The sequence below is a fragment of the Artemia sp. Qi Xiang Cuo genome, chromosome 16 (assembly GCF_049724085.1).
Source record: "Artemia sp. Qi Xiang Cuo chromosome 16, ASM4972408v1, whole genome shotgun sequence".
In the NCBI taxonomy this organism is placed as follows: Eukaryota; Metazoa; Arthropoda; class Branchiopoda; order Anostraca; family Artemiidae; genus Artemia; species Artemia sp. Qi Xiang Cuo.
This window is the reverse complement of record NC_142809.1, coordinates 7,153,762-7,170,884: the sequence shown is the minus strand read 5'-3', so window position 1 is coordinate 7,170,884 and position 17,123 is coordinate 7,153,762. Positions and strand designations below refer to the sequence as shown.

At 34.4% G+C, this 17,123-nt stretch overlaps 1 protein-coding gene across 3 annotated transcripts in view; it reads left to right on the top strand.

The window, feature by feature from the left end:
• The window catches only part of LOC148942518 (NPC intracellular cholesterol transporter 1-like), a 179,094-nt gene that overhangs the window by 22,973 nt on the left and 138,998 nt on the right, over positions 1-17,123 (top strand). For 2 of the 3 annotated variants that reach the window (XM_089102558.1, XM_089102556.1), the window contains exon 2: positions 2,039-2,122. In XM_089102558.1, the coding sequence (XP_088958684.1) occupies positions 2,048-2,122 (75 nt within the window). In that variant the 5' untranslated portion in view covers positions 2,039-2,047. Of the gene's footprint in view, positions 1-1,860; positions 1,880-2,038; positions 2,123-17,123 lie in introns of those variants that run through there. The other variant, XM_089102557.1, reaches the window with a different exon arrangement.

Here is a 17,123-nt window from a genome sequence, read left to right as displayed (position 1 = left end):
TCCAATCACTTTCGACTATTAAAAAGGGCACTAGCTCTTTGAATTTCCAATCGAATGAGCCTTTTTTGAAGTTTCTATTACAACACCTTCTATAAAAACCTTATATGCCCCCAGGGCATAACTTAAAACCCTTGCATTGAGGGTTGCGGGGGATTGTCCTCCTCAAAAATGTATTTTCTTTCTGGAAATCAACTACGCTGAACAAAATGGCTATCTCAAAATTTTGATTGGATGTGTTTGGGGAAATGATGGGCGAGGGGGGGGAGCTAGTTTTACTCCAATCACTTTCTACTATTAATAAAGACACTAGCCCTTTAATTTCCAATCAAATGAGCCTTTTTTGAAGTTTTTACGACAACGGCTTCTATAAAACCCTTATATGCCTCTAGGGTATAACTTAAAACCCTTGCCATGAGGGTTGTGGGGAGTTTCCTCCTCAAAAACAAATTTTCTATCTGGAAATCAACTACGCTAAACAAAATGGCTATCTCAAAATTTTGATTGGATGTGTTTGGGGGAATAATGGGCATGGAGGGGGGCTAGTTTCCCTCCAATCACTTTCGACTATTAAAAAGGGCACTAGCTTTTTGAATTTCCAATCGAATAAGCCTTTTTTGAAGTTAGTACGACAACGCCTTCTATAAAAACCATTTATGCCCCCAGGGTATAACTTAAACTCCTTACCCTGAGATCTGTGGGAGGGTGTCCTCCTCAAAAATACAATATCTACCTGGAAAACAACTATGCTGAACCAAACGACAATCTCAAAATTTTGATTGAGTGTGTTTGGGGGATTGATGGGCGTGGAAGGCGGGGGGAGGAGCTAGTTGCCCTCCGATCATTTTGGACTATTAAAAAGGGCACTAGCCCTTTAATTTCCAATCGAATGAGCCTGTTTTGAATTTTCTACGACAACGCCTTCTATAAAAACCTTATATGCCCCCAGGGCATAACTTAAAACTCTTACCCTGAGGGTTGTGGGGGAGTGTTCTCTTCAAAAAAATATTTTATATCTGGAAATCACCTACGCCGAACAAAATGGCTGTCTCAAAATTTTGATTGGCTGTGTTGGGGGGAAGGATGGGCAGGGGGGGGCTAGTTGCCCTCCATTTATTTTTACTATTAAAAAGGGCACTAGAACTCTCGATTTCCAATCGAATGAGCCCCCTTTGAAGTTTCTATGACGACCCATTACGTATGAAGTGCCTATGGGAAAAACAATCCGTAAGAAGTTAAGTTTTATCCAAGATTTTATTCCTCAGCAATTAATTCAATCAATCAATCAATCAACAAATTTACGACAAAAACACTTCAACATAGAATCCCCCGTAAGGCTCTATGACCAGGAAATAAAACAGGGGAAAAACCGAAGTGAAACAAATACTAAAAAAAAAAGAAAAGTATTTTCAATATAATGCATTTCAACCTTTCAAAGACTCAACACACACACACATACAAAACCAAGCAAAGAAAAAAAAATATTTAAAACCCTCTCCTTACCCCCTCCCCCTAATGTGCAAATATATAGGCCAAATTATACAAGTCCAATGCATTTTGTCACCTGTTATTTGTGGCTACAATACCGGTTTTCATTGATCTTACATTCAGGAAACTTCTTGACTATACATAAGTACCAACAAATGTATTACAAATAATTGTACAAATGTTTTGTATGTGACAACACTGCTTGGAACATAAACCAGAAAATTGTCCAGTTGCTTAATATAAGCCTAGCTATTAAATGAACTTGACTTCCTTCAAAAGAGCATGCACGGTAGTGACGGTAATTCATGGACTCAGGTAGTTCTTCGGTTTCAGGTGTAAATCAGTTGCGGTTAAGCTCTTCTATAGATTACATTGTAGTGAATGAGCTTAATCGGTAATAAATAGGAATGCTATAGTTTGACACCCTATGTTCTGTTTTGTTCATTTTTGATTTGATGAAAAGTGTAGTTTACTTTTAAGCTAATGACAATTGTGATAGATTTTGTGAAATAAATTTATTTTTGTGTTTGGTGATATCTTCTTTATTCAACAGAGCTACACAATGGAGATGCTGATGATGAGTACGTTGCTATTTGGATATGTGTTTTTAGGAGCGTTTTGCCAAGTATCGCATATGGTAAGAAATATTGTTTTTCTTTTTAACCTTTTTTTTTTTGTAGATTTGGTGGTATTCTTGGTGGGACATTTCCCTTCTAAACCCAGCTGCAAAAGCTACACAATTTTGCACTTTTTTCTATCTGAGAAACTCTATTTAGTTGATTTTTAGGTAAATTTTCCGATTAATTAACTAATGAGACGACTAAGAAATAGACATATCTTTAGAATCAGAATTTCACCCTGAATTCAAATTTAACATTCATTTCCGTTGTAAATGAACTTTACCCCCTCCTAATCCCCAAATATATACCCTAAATTGTATATATATGTTACCCTGAATGTCCGAAATCTGGTTAATGTCGACATTCACTGGCGAATGTTAGATGGTGAATGTTCAGGATGAAATTCTGCTTCTAAAAGTAAGTTTATTTATTAGCCATCTCATTAGTCGTTTAATTGAAAAATTTGCCGATTTTTATATTTGCTTTTAGTTGAATTTCGTGTCAATTAATTCAACTACATTTTAGTTGAATTGCGAACCAAGCAGGGACGTCAATTGGGGGCGTAACAATTTCCACCCTTGATTTTGAAAATATGTTTTCATGGTGTTTTCTTTTGAACTACCTTTTTTGGGATTTTAATTGAAAAAATCAAATGAACGACAAAATTGTCCCCCCCCCCGCTAAATTTTGAAAAGCTCACTTCCCCCTCCCCCTTATATTTTCGTAAATTGAGGTCCCTGGCACTAATCTTGCTCAGTAATTTTATCCATGGAATATGTTGTCAACTTGTCAGAATTCTTCTTTTATCCTTATAGTATATTAAATAAAAAAAAAACAATTTTTTTTAACTGAAAGTAAGGAGTGACATTAAAACTTAAAACAAACAGAAAGTATTCCGTATGTGAAAGGGGCTGTCCCCTCCTCAACGCTTCGCTCTTTATGCTAAAGTTTTTTATTGTATTAAAAAATAAAGCTGTGAGATAGAATCAACTTTAGCGCAAAGAGCAAGGCGTTGAAGAGGGAACAGCCCCTTTCAAATATGGAATAATTTCTGTTCATCTTAAGTTTTAATGTCACCCCTTACCTTCAGTTTAAAAAACTTGTTTTTTTTTATTTAAGTCTTGAACGTATTTCAGTTAATGCAGCTTTTATTTTGGCTCACAAAATAAAGAGTAATAAGTAAACAAAATTTGCATAAAATTTTTACTTTTCTTTTGCTAAATGGATGTCTCTAAATTTGGTTATGACGTAATTTACAAATTAACTTACGTAACTAACTTCTATATTCGTATATTTTTCTTCTGGCAAAAAATACAAAGTTGCAGATTTTTGCAGATATGAGCTTGAAATTTATGTAATAGGGTTTTCTGATACGCTGAATCTGACGGTGTGATTTTCATTAAAATTCTTTCACTTGTAGGGGATGTTTCCCCCCTCTTTAAAAATCGGGTAAATTTTCTCAGGCTCGTAGCCTTTTATGAGTAATACTAAACTTAATAAAATTTATATATTTAGAATCAGAATTATAAACACATTCTTTTGATACATTTATTGAAATCAAAATTCCGTTTTTAAAAGTTTCGATTACTATTGAGCCGTATCGCTTGTTTTTTTTATTGTTTTTTTTTACGTATATGTTATTACATATATGAGGGGGTTCTCCCCTTAGTCAATACCACGCTCTCTACGTTAAAAGTTAAAAAAAAAATTGATTCACAAACCCCTGAATCACAAAAGCCTTTTAATTATAATAGATAGCTCTTTTTAAAGAACTAAAAAAATTGTAGCTTAAAGAGCGAGGTATTGACTTGGGGGAGAACCCCCTCACATACGTTATAATTTCTGTTCGTTTTAAGTTCTAATGTTGCTTCTTACTTTCAGTTGAAAAAACTTGTTTTTTTTAATTTAATTTCTGATCGTTTTTTAAATAATGCTTGGAAATCCGGCGCCCCCTTCATAGAAATCTCCCTTACCCCAAAGAAACATCCTCAACGGAAGGATTTTCCAGAGTAACCCCCTCCTCTAGCCCCCCCCCCCTCCAGAAAAAAATCCTTCCTGAAAATGTCTGTATACTTCCCAATAACCAATAAATAATGCTGGCAAGTCCGGCGCCCCCTTCATGGCAATTTCCCTTCCCCCATGAAAACTTCCTTCATGGACAGATCCTCCAACATAACCCCCGACCCACCCCTACCCCCCCCACTACCAGGAAAAAAAACTCCTGAAAACTTCTGTATACTTCCCAATAACCAATACTATATGTTGACATTGGGTAAAGTTCATACTTTTTAGCCCTCCCCCTGGGGACTTTGGGGGATTAAGTCATCCTAAAAGACAAATTTATCATATTTTAGACCATGCTGAACAAAATGGCTATCTCAAAATTTAGATCGGGTGACTTTGGGGAAAAATTAAGCGTAGGAGGGGGCCTAGTTGCCCTCCATTTTTTTGGTCACCTAAAAAGGGCACTAGAACTTTTAATTTTCGTTCCAATGAGCCCTCCCACAATATTCTAGGACGACTGGGTCGATAAGATCACCCCTGGGGGAAAAAAAACAAAAAAACACGCATCCGTGATCTTTCTTCTGGCAAAAAATGCAAAATTCCACATTTTTGTAGATAGGAGCTTGAAACCTCTACTGTAGGGTTCTCTGATATGCTGAATATGATGGTGTGATTTTCATTAAGGTTCTATAACTTTTAAGGGGTCTTTCCCCCTTTTTTGAAAATCAGCCAAATTTTCTCTGGCGCGTAACTTTTGATTGGTAGCATTAAACTTGATGAAAGTTATATATTTGAAATCAGCATTGAAATCTGTTTTCTTTTGATGTATCTATTGGTATCAAAAGCCCGTTTTCTAGAGTTTCGGTTACCATTGAGCCGGGTCGCTCCTTACTTACAGTTCGTTACCACGAACTGTTTGATTATAGTATATAATATTATAGTATATTTTTATTCCTTAGAATAATAAAGATACCAAATTTTGTAAGGAACGTTGACGAAAGCATTTTTTTGGCCTAACACTATCCAGGTATTTGGGGGGGGGGGGGCTGGGTTGTATTTAAACAGAAAGTGTTAAACTTAAAATTCTGTGTTTGGGGGTGAAGGGGGCAAACTATTTTTTCCCTTTTCCTCATACAAGAGGATACGCTGTAGTTATATTCCTGTGATCCAACGCTCTCTGACTAGTTAGGGAAATAAATCGTTTAAAGAGGAAATCTTTTGCGGGCGAATTTACTTTAATTTGATGTTTTTTTGGCAAGTTGTAGGTATTTCACTCCAAAAAGACATTTTTTTTCTTCCTATTTAAAATTAAGCATGGTAAGCTATAGTTTTTCGGTATATAATCCAAGGGGGGGGGGATTTTGTTTATTTGCTTTTTAGTTTGTCTAATTGTGAATGCTTTTTTAAACATGTTAATTAAATTAGTTCATTTTTGAAAAAGCAAGATTGAGCGAATACCTAACTAATAATGTACCTTTTTGGATTTCAGACCCCTTAAAAGTTTTCTCCGATCCCCCCTCCCTAATATTTTGGCTTAAGTGGAAAGATGTTTTTTAGTTAGCCTAATTATGTGTACCATTTTTTTACTACATGAATCGTTTTTTTTTTTTATTATTATTTTTTTAAGAAGGCTGTTGAAGTATTTCAGTTTGTTTGATTCTGTAAAAAAATAGGGTATTTATTCCTAGATATAACCCCCTAAATGCTCAACCATAAATTCCCATTGACAAAATTTTGGGGGTGTGAAGGTATCAGAAATTTTTAGGGGTCTGAAATTATAAAAAATGTTTTATTAGGTAGTTATGTGCTTAATATTACCTGTTTCGAATAAATTGATTAAATAAGGTATTTTTAAGACGCAGAAGCACGACTAACCCTGTAATTAAAAATTTAAAATTATTTATATTTATAATTATATAAATATAATTTATAATTATTATTATAACCCTTTAAAATTATTTAGGGTTTCAAATTGATCTAACCTGGCCAAATGGGCGTCCTTAAAGTGAATGAAAAAAAGTCTATTTATTGTTTGTTTATTTTAGCTTAACCGCTCAAATTCCACACGAATTGTGGCAAACGAAACCGGAATTAACTGTTTAAACTTGACCTTTGATTAAAACTGGTATTACAAGGTTTTTTTGTATAGTACAGAGTTCTTCGACCGATATATTCTGTTGGCATACCCCATTCCTGGTTTTGCAAATATGAGTTTGATTTCAAAACTTAGATAAATTTTGTCGGTTTGTTTTGAAAGCCGTTTATCAACTTCGTTGTGTTTCAGGGGGTTATAGCAAGGTTATAGAGGGGGGGGGGGTATTGGCGACCAGGATTAGCCTACGCACAGACAAATCTGTCGTTAATTGTATGGTATATAATTTTATGGTCTTAGTTGGAGTTGTTTATTCAACCCCGTTTTTTTTTTACTTGTTGCAACCTATTGAATCAGGGTAATTTATTTTATTTAATAACAATTATTGACAAAAAATGTAACATAAACACATCCCCTTCAAATGCCACAGCATGATATGGAGGAGGGATAACCAAACAAATTAATAAATAAATAAAAAAAAACAAAAAAAAAACACTTAACATAAACCTCAGAAAGGGTGTATTTTTAATATTCTCATTTAACAAATTCAGTAGCTTAGCACCTCTAAAAATAAGAGAAAACCCTGACCTAGACGTAACCAAATTATAAACATAAATTGTGTCCATTGACCTTGTGCCATGGGAATGAACTTCATTAACTTGCGTGAACACACTTAGAAAAGAAGCGGACTTAACCCCTGACGCAATTATACATAAAAAAAAAAACACCTGTATAAAAGTCATGGTGAGCAGCCGTGACTCAACCTAACATAAGCCTCTCGACATGGTTCAGAAGGGTTTAAACTAGTAAGTATTCTAATAACAATATTTTACAAAACTCGGACTGGACGAAGCATTGAGGAGAAAGTTCGCAGCCATATTGAACTACTGTACAAAATATAGGGGGGAATTGAACTAAAATATAACATAGGGATTATATCCTTCGGAAAATAATGTTAAGTTTACGAATTATGCCAATATTGTTTGCTAATATATTTGAATTTTTCACAATATGATCATGAGAGTGATTCATCAACAATAATATCAAGGTATCACTTGAAGTCCCCCATATTCAATACCCCCAGCTTCAACTGAAGATATCAATGGATAACCATTACCAGACCGTCCAAAAACTACAAAATTTGACTTATCATAATTAATAGCAATCTTATTGCACCTTATCCATATAGATATCTTTTGAATAGTGTTAGACAATTCAGTAAGCAACAACTCAGTCGTTTTCATACACACAATTGGAGCTGTGTTATCAGCAAACATCAGGAGAGAAACATTAGTCTCTTTATTGGTGAAGTCTGAAACCTTATTCACAAGTAGTCGAAGAGAAGAAGAAAGATCATTAACATAAATCAAAAATAATAAAGGGCCTAAAATAGACCCTTGGGGTACATCGCATCTAATTAGCAATTGTTGAGAAATTCAATAAGATATTTTTATTCTTTGTAAACGACCAGAAAGGAAACTAATTATCAAATTGAGAAATCTTCCATTGACTCCGAACTTTCGTAACTTTTCAACAAGTATAGATTGATCCACTGTATCAAACCTCGGTTTCCAAGAAAAGCGGTGCCGTTTTCTAGCGGCCGTAATATAGCGTGTTTTCTTGCGGCCGAGCGTTGAACGTAATATAGCGTTGAGTGACGCCAACAAGAAGTTGTCTATACAAACCACAGTTCATATAATTATATAAACTGTGATACAAACCATCGGAGTAGATTTCCTAGAGAACGTCGGGTCACCGTAATGTCAAATAGCGCTGCTGTCAGTTCCATGCACAGTTTATATAATTATCCAGTATGATCTTTCCCTATCTCACCCATTATAAAAACCCAGACCAAGCTGCGAGTGCTCCAGAGAATGTTTTTGCAGATAGAAACATAGGCGGCATCAGATCTTTTCACGGGTAGACAAGTCAGACTGTAATCTAATCGGAAACAAGTGGAAACCCGCTATTACGAATAATGCACTTTGTTGGAAACAATCGGAAACAGACTAACCCGCTAATGCAGAAAGAAGTGAGAGGAGCTTTTTGTTCGCACCGAGAACGAAGACCAGAAATGATCTGCGATAAGCTTACTGGATAATTATGTGAACTGTGGTTCCATGACGGCAATAAATAGCGGTGCTAAACAATTGTGGGACATTTTTTTTTGCGTTTAGCGGTGATATTTTTGTTTAAAATTAAATAAAAAATCTACTGAAAGTAAGGAGCAACATTAAACTTAAAATGAACAGAAATTATTCCGTATATGGAAGGAGTTATCCCCTCCTCAACACCCCACTCTTTACGCTAAAGTTTTTTACTACTCTGAAAAGCTTCTTATTCTATTTAAACGGTCCTTGTGTTTCAGGAGTCGTTCTTAAAAAGTCGTGACAAAGAATCAAACTTTAGCGTAAAGAGCGGGGTATCGGATACATCACTCGAATGTGACTTGATCCTGCATTGGTATAAGTTCTTGAATGTGGTTGGAAGAGATCTTTAGAAAAAAATTAAAAGAAGTAGGAACTTAATGGTAATTAGTGACGAGTGGAGCTCTGACCAGAGTATGATGGATGAGAAGCAGTGTTGCCAACGCTTTGAAATAAACTGTACCAGCTTTCCGATTAAAATTGTAGCACAAGAAAGTAATTTGTACCAACGAAACAGGAAGTTAAAAAATTGTCATTACAATGAGAAAATTTTCAATAAACTAAAATTTGGAACAGATATTTGAGTCAAAAGGGAGCAATTAAAACCTTAATGTACCGGGAAATCTGATTGTACCAAAAAATTTCAAAGTGTACTGCACTGTGCCAGGACCTCTAAATTGTACCAAATGCGGTACAATTGTATCGCGTTGGCAACGCTGGTGAGAAGACTCCGCAGCTGTGTTGGCCTCATGCAGCTCAATGTTGGTAGGAGTTGTATGTTCTAGTAAATAAATACAGGTTCTGTGGCAGTTGACGGCATTACTGTAAGATGAATGAAAACACCAAGCGTCAGACTTCTTCGCTCTAAGTGAAACTAATGTGAGATGAAACTCATTCTAAGGAAAATTGGATCGAACTAATATAAAATTTGAAATTGGGTGAAGTATTCGATCTGCCTCACTAATCTTGAAATATAATTCTTGAGCAACAAAAATGTAAGCGTAGAATACACGAGAAATATATATATGAAGAATCAGTATTTGGCATATACACACTGTGTCAGTATAAACACTGTAATCTATGGATATTCCCCTAAAATATCCATTTCAACTTTAAAAATATATCCTACGAGTCTTAAGACATAGTCTTCTGTAGATTCAATGAATGAATCAATCAAGTTATTCAACTAACAAATTTACTGCAAAAACACTTCAACATGGATGTCTCACTACGCTGAAATTTGCGCTAAAATTGGAGCAGAGTTCGTTTACTTATGTCTACAAATCTGCACGGATTTTCCCAATTAGCGCGGACTTTATCTTCATATAGTCGCCCTTTAGTTCTACGAAATTTCTTGGAAAGAATTTTCCGACTCAAAATTGAAAATTTGGTAGGATTCCCTCCAGTTTTTTTTTTATTTTGTAATTGTTTTGCTGATTTCGTCTGTTTTTCTTTTTTTGGAAGAAATGACCAAAATTCCGTAGAGCTATGGATATATCCTTAGAAGTGCAAACGCTGTTTTATGTCTTTGGGCTTTCCCGCCATATGCTTATATAAAGGTCAATGACACTGTCATATTTCTATCAGTAAAAATGCGTCATCCATTCTAGCACAGGAATATGCTATTTTAGTCTTTCTACAGAAACAAATTTAAAGAAATGAAAGAAATGAGATAAGACCAACAAACATACTAGACGAAAAAAGGGGATATGTCCGGATGACAACCGCCTCCTTTCTTCAGCGCTTTCAGAGAAATTAGAAGCAAATGCAAAAACGTGAACGAAACAACTTAGATAAAACAAAACTGATAAAAAAAAAATACATTAAAAGCAAAAAAAAAAAAAAAATGCGGGGAACCAATAAAAATAACGAACGAAATGGTTCTGAAAACGACATTCTAAAACCGGATTCTTATTCTAATTGTCTAATTCTAAAACCCTGATTTTTCTAGTTTTGTAAAAGAAATTCCAAAAACGTCAAAAATTAATTGCCAAGATCAACATATCATAATAATGTAGTCCTACTTAGAATTTCTTCTGCATTATTTATTTATTTATTACCCGTCAAAAAAAGGTACAAAAGACAGAGTATCACTAAAAAAGAGAAAACGCACACAAAAAACAAATTACAACACATTACACATAATCGAACAAATTACAAAGAGGAGAAACAAAAACTTAATTATACACTGTACTGCAGGTACGTAAGAAATTTTTCTCTTTAAACTCCCAAGTACTGAAGAAACATAAGCAATATGATTGATAACTTCAATTCAACTAACCTAACCTACAGCAAAATACTTGATAACTTCAATTCATAATCAACGGACTCAATCAGCTAGTCTAAATATGACAAGAGACGGTAAAAAGACTAAATATGACAAGAGATGTGCAAATAAAATTAAATGGACAGCGATTTACTGCCTTAGCAAACGGTACCAAGGGTGGGAAGAGACTTTCTCATTGTACCGTTTAATTTGTTCAATTATAGCTGCCGTTGGGTCCGCAATTTTAAAATTGTTAACAAGGCGCGAATTTCTTGTCCACGGCGGGAGCCGCAACAAGAACTTCGCATACTTAAAAAACGTGGATCTAACCTTTCTTTTCTCTGGCTCAGGAAAAATTCTCCAAAACGTGCTTAGATACAGGAAATGGGGAAGGGATACTGCGTTATAAAGTCGAGCCAGAATTAAACGGTTGAAACAGATTTTAGATGAGACTACTCTACTGTAAGCAAAAGCCAGGCGTTTACGGAGATGATCAATAAGAAGGGAGCGGGTAGTTTTTAGATCCTTTCCAATTGGTAACCCAAGGTAAATAATTATCGAGACAGGGGCTACAGACAGTTCTCCCAGCCTCAGAGACGAGACCTCTTCTTGGCGCCAGTTGAACAGAAGAATATCCGACTTCTGTGGGTTAAATTCAAGACCAATGCGACTGTAATTTGATTGTAGTGGAGAAGGTGGTCTCTGTACCTGCGACTGTGCGGCTGGGGTTCAGAATGTCATCGGCGTAAGCTATTATTGTAACGTCTATGCCACGAGCTATGCATGTTGTCAGTAGAAGGGGAGGTGCTACTCCGGTACGAACACCGTGCTGCCACCTACAACTTTTTTACTTAGTTTAATGAGGACAGGGTCAATGACCTCTTTCTCCATGGTCTCTTTCTCCAGGTGTGTTTTTGGCACGCTCTCAGCGAATGTTATGATCCAGAAATAGTATTTGTTGTTGTTTCCGAGGCAAATGTCAAGGTCAATGTTGTTGTTGTTGTTGTAAGTGTACACTCTCAGCGAATGTTATGATCCAGAAATAGTATTTGTTGTTGTTTCCGAGGCAAATGTCAAGGTCAATGTTGATGTTGTTGTTGTAAGTGCACGCTCTCAGCGAATGTTATGAGTTTCCAAGATACCTAACCTGACATGACACATGACACATGACACGAAACATGACACATGACACGTGACGAATGACACATGACATATGACACAAGAATGACGTAATCAACTAGGACAAATGGATTTTCTGAGAAATTGATTACATAATCGGTAGAACCATATCAGGAGGTCGTGACGGGGGTCCATATAGGGACATAGAATGACGTAATCGACTAGGAAAATGGATTTCTGAGAAATTGATTAAATAATCAGTAGAACCCTATCAGAAGGTCATGCCGGGAGTCCATACATGGGCATAGAATGCCGTAATCGACTAGGACAGTTGGATATCTGATAAATTGATTAAATAATCGCTAGAACCATATCAGCATGACGGGAGTCCATACATGGGCATAGAATGACGTAATCGACTAGGACAGTTGGATATCTGATAAATTGATTAAATAATCAGTAGAACCATATCAGCAGGTCGGTAGTCAATACATGGGCATAGAATGACGTAATCGACTAGTAAAATGAATTTCTGAGAAATTGATTACATAATCAGTAGAGCCCTATCAGAAGGTCATGACGGGAGTCCATATATGGGCATAGAATGACGTAATCGACTAGGACAGTTGGATATCTGATAAATTGATTACATAATCAGTAGAACCCTATCAGAAGGTCATGACGGGAGTCCATACATGGGCATAGAATGACGTAATCGACTAGGACAGTTGGATATCTGATAAATTGATTACATAGTCGCTAGAACCATATCAGCATGACGGGAGTCCATACATGGGCATAGAATGACGTAATCGACTAGGACAGTTGGATATCTGATAAATTGATTAAATAATCGGTAGAACCATATCAGGAGGTCGTGACGGGGGTCCATATATGGACATAGAATGACGTAATCGACTAGGAAAATGGATTTCGGAGAAATTGATTACATAATCAGTAGAACCCTATCAGAAGGTCATGACGGCAGTCCATACATGGGCATTGAATGACGTAATCGACTAGGACAGTTGGAATATTTCAGTAGTGTTTTGTTGCGGTTTACCTTGTCACAGTTACATTCTCTTGATTTTTCAAAGATCATTTTCGATGTCTTTCATTGAATTGCAAGAGTTGTAATATTCCACTAGTGTTTTATAGTGGTTTACCCTATCACAGTTACATTATCTTGATTTTTCAAAGTTCATTTTTAATTTATTTCCTTGAACTGAAAGATTTGGAATATTTCAGTAGTGTTGTGTTGTGGTTTACCTTGTCACAGTTACATTCTCTTGATTTTTCAAAGTTCGTTTGAATTTCTTTCGTTGAAATGCAAGGGTTGTATTATTTCAGTAGTGTTTTGTTGTGGTTTACCTTGTCACAGTTACATTCTCTCGATTTTTCAAAGTTCATTTGAATTTCTTTCGTTGAAATGCAAGGGTTGTATTATTTCAGTAGTGTTATGTTGTGGTTTACCGTGTCATACTTACATTCTCTTGATTTTTCAAAGTTCATTTTGAATTTCTTTCATTGAAATGCAAAAGTTGGAATATTTCAGTAGTGTTATGTCGTGGTTTACTTTGTCACAGTTACATTCTCTTGATCTTTCAAAGTTCATTGAATTTCTTTCATTGAAATGCAAGGGGTTGAATTATTTCAGTAGTGTTTTGTCGTGATTTACCTTGTCACAGTTACATTCTCTTGATTTTTCAAAGTTCATTTTGAATTTCTTTCATTGAAATTCAAGAGTTGGAATATTTCAATAGTGTTTTGTTGTGATTTACTTTATCACAGTTACATTCTCTTGATTTTTCAAAGTTCATTTTGAATTTCTTTCGTTGAAATGCAAGAGTAGGATTATTTCAGTTTTCGCGGTTTACCATATCACAGTTACATTCTCTTGATTTTTAAAAGTTCTTTTGAATTTCTTTCGTTGAAATGCAAAAGTTGGATTATTTCAGTAGTGTTTTGTCGTGATTTACTTTATCACAGTTACATTCTATTGATTTTTCAAAGTTCATATTGAATGTATTTCATTGAAATGAAAGAGTTGGAATATTTCAGTAGTGTTTGGTTTACCTTGTCACTGTTACATTCTCTTGATTTTTCAAAGTTCATTTTGAATTTCATTCATTGAAATGCAAGAGTTGGATTATTTCACTAGTGGTTTGTAGTGGTTTACCTTGTCACAGTTACATTCTCTTGATTTTTCAAAGTTCATTTTGAATTTCTTGCGTTGAAATTAAGGAGTTGGATTATTTCAGTAGTGTTTTGTCGTGATTTACTTTATCACAGTTACATTCTCTTGATTTTTCAAAGTTCATTTTGAATTTCTTTCGTGAAATGAAAGAGTAGGATTATTTCAGTTTTCGCGGTTTACCATGTCACAGTTACATTCTATTGATTTTTCAAAGTTCATTTGAATTTCTTTCGTTGAAATGCAGGAGTTGGATTATTTCAATAGTGTTTTGTCGTGATTTACTTTATCACAATTACATTCTCTTGATTTTTCAAAGTTCATATTGAATTTCTTTCGTTGAAATGCAAGAGTTGGAATATTTCAGTAGTGTTTGGTTTACCTTGTCACAGTTACATTCTCTTAATTTTTCAAAGTTCATTTTGAATTTCTTTCGTGAAATGCAAGAGTTGGATTATTTCAGTTTTCGCGGTTTACCATGTCACAGTTACAATCTCATGATTTTTCAAAGTTCATTTTCGATTTCTTTCATTGAAATGCAAGAGTTGGAATATTTCACTAGTGTTTTGTTGTGCTTTACCTTGTCACAGTTACATTCTCTCGATTTTTTAAAGTTCATATTGAATTTCTATCGGTGAAATGCAAGAGTTGGATTATTTCAGTAGTGTTTTGTCATGGTTTACCTTGTCATAGTTACATTCTTTGATTTTTCAAAGTTCATTTTGAATTTCTTTCATTGAAATGCAAGAGTTGGAATATTTCAGTAGTGATTTGTCGTGGTTTACCTTGTCAAAGTTACATTTTCTTGATTTTTCAAATTTCATTTTGTATTTATTTCTTTGAAATGCAAGAGTTGGAATATTTCAGTAGTGTTTTGTTGTGGTTTACTTTGTCACAGTTACATTATCTCGATTTTTCAAAGTTCATTTTGAATTTCATTCATTGAAATGCAAGAGTTGGATTATTTCAGTACTGGTTTGTCGTGGTTTACCATTTCACAGTTACATTCTCTTGTTTTTTCGAAGTTCATTTTGAATTTCTTTCGTTGAAATGCAAGAGTTGGAATATTTCAGTAGTGTTTTGTCGTGGTTTACCTTGTCACAGATACATTCTCTTGTTTTTTCAAAGTTCATTTTGAATTTCTTTCGCTGAAATGCAAGAGTTGGATTATTTCAGTAGTGTTTTGATGTGGTTTACCGTGTCACAGTTACATTCTCTTGATTTTTCAAAGTTCATTTTGAATTTTGTTCATTTAAATGCAAGAGTTGGAATATTTCAGTAGTGTTTTGTTGTGGCTTACTTTGTCACAGTTACATTCTCTTGATTTTTCAAAGTTCATTTTGAATGTCTGTCGTTGAAATGCAAGAGTTGGAATATTTCAGTAGTGTTTTGTCGTGGTTTACTTTGTCACAGTTACATTCTCTTGATTTTTCATAGTTCATTTTGAATTTCTTTCATTGAAATGCAAGAGTTGGAATATTTCTGCAGGGTTTTGATGTGTTTTACCTTGTCACAGTTACATTCTCTTGATTTTTCAAAGTTCATTTTGAATTTCTTTCATTGAAATGCAAAAGTTTGAATATTTCAATAGTGTTTTGTTGTGGTTTACCCTGTCACAGTTACATTCTCTCGATTTTTCAAAGTTCATTTTGAATTTCTTTCGTTGAAATGCAAGAGTTGGTTTATTTCACTAGTGGTTTGTCGTGGTTTACCATTTCACAGTTAGATTCTCTTGATTTTTCAAAGTTCATTTTGAATTTCTTTCATTGAAATGCAAGAGTTGGAATATTTCACTAGTGGTTTGTTGTGACTTACCTTGTCACAGTTACATTCTCTTGATTTTTCAAAGTTCATTTTGAATTTCTTTCGCTGAAATGCAAGAGTTGGATTATTTCAGTAGTGTTTTGTTGTGGTTTACCGTGTCACAGTTACATTCTTTTGTTTTTTCAAAGTTCATTTTTAATTTATTTCATTGAAAAGCAAGGGTTGGAATATTTCAGTAATGTTTTGTTGCGGCTTACCTAATCACAGTTACATTCTCTTGATTTTTCAAAGTTCATTTTGAATTTCTTTCGTTCAAATGAAAGAGTTGGAATATTTCAGTAGCGTTTTGTTGTGGTTTACCTGGTCACTGTTAAATTCACTTGATTTTTCAAAGTTCATTTTGGATTTCTTTCGTTGAAATGTAAGAGTTGGAATATTTCAGAAGCGTTTTGTCGTGGTTTACCTTGTCACTGTTACATTCTCTTGATTTTTCAAATTCATTTTCGATTTCTTTCATTTAAATGCAAGAGTTGGAATATTTCAGTAGTGTTTTGTTGAGGTTTACCTTGTCACAGTTAAATTCTCTTGATTTTTCAAAGTTCATTTTGAATTTCTTTCATTGAATTGTCAGAGTTGGAATATTTCAATAGTGTTTTTTCGTGGTTTACCTTGTCACAGTTACATTCTCTTAATTTTTCAAAGTTCGTATTGGATTTCTTTCATTGAAATGCAAGAGTTGGAATATTTCAGTAGTGTTTTGTCGTGGTATACCTTGTCAAAGTTACAATCTCATGATTTTTCAAAGTTCATTTTCGATTTCTTTCATTGAAATGCAAGAGTTGGAATATTTCACTAGTGTTTTGTTGTGCTTTACCTTGTCACAGTTACAATCTCTTAATTTTTCAAAGTTCATTTTGAATTTCTATCGGTGAAATGCAAGAGTTGGATTATTTCAGTAGTGTTTTGTCATGGTTTACCTTGTCACAGTTACATTAGCTTGATTTTTCAAAGTTCATTTTGAATTTCTTTCATTGAAATGCAAGAGTTGGAAGATTTCAGTAGTGTTTTGTCGTGGTTTACCTTGTCAAAGTTACATTATCTTGATTTTTTAAAGTTCATTTTGAATTTCTTTCGTTGAAATGCAAGAGTTGGAATATTTCAGTAGTGTTTTGTTGTGGTTTACCTTGTCACAGTTACTTTTTCTTGATTTTCCAAAGTTCATTTCGGTTTTCTTTCATTAAAATGCAAGAGTTGGAATATTTCATTAGTGTTTTGTCGTGGTTTACTTTGTCACAGTTACATTCTCTTGATTTTTCAAATTCATTTTGTATTTCTTTAGTTGAAATGCAAGAGTTGGAATATTTCAGAAGCGTTTTGTCGTTGTTTACCTTGTCACAGTTATATTTTCTTGATTTTTCAAAGTTCATTTTGA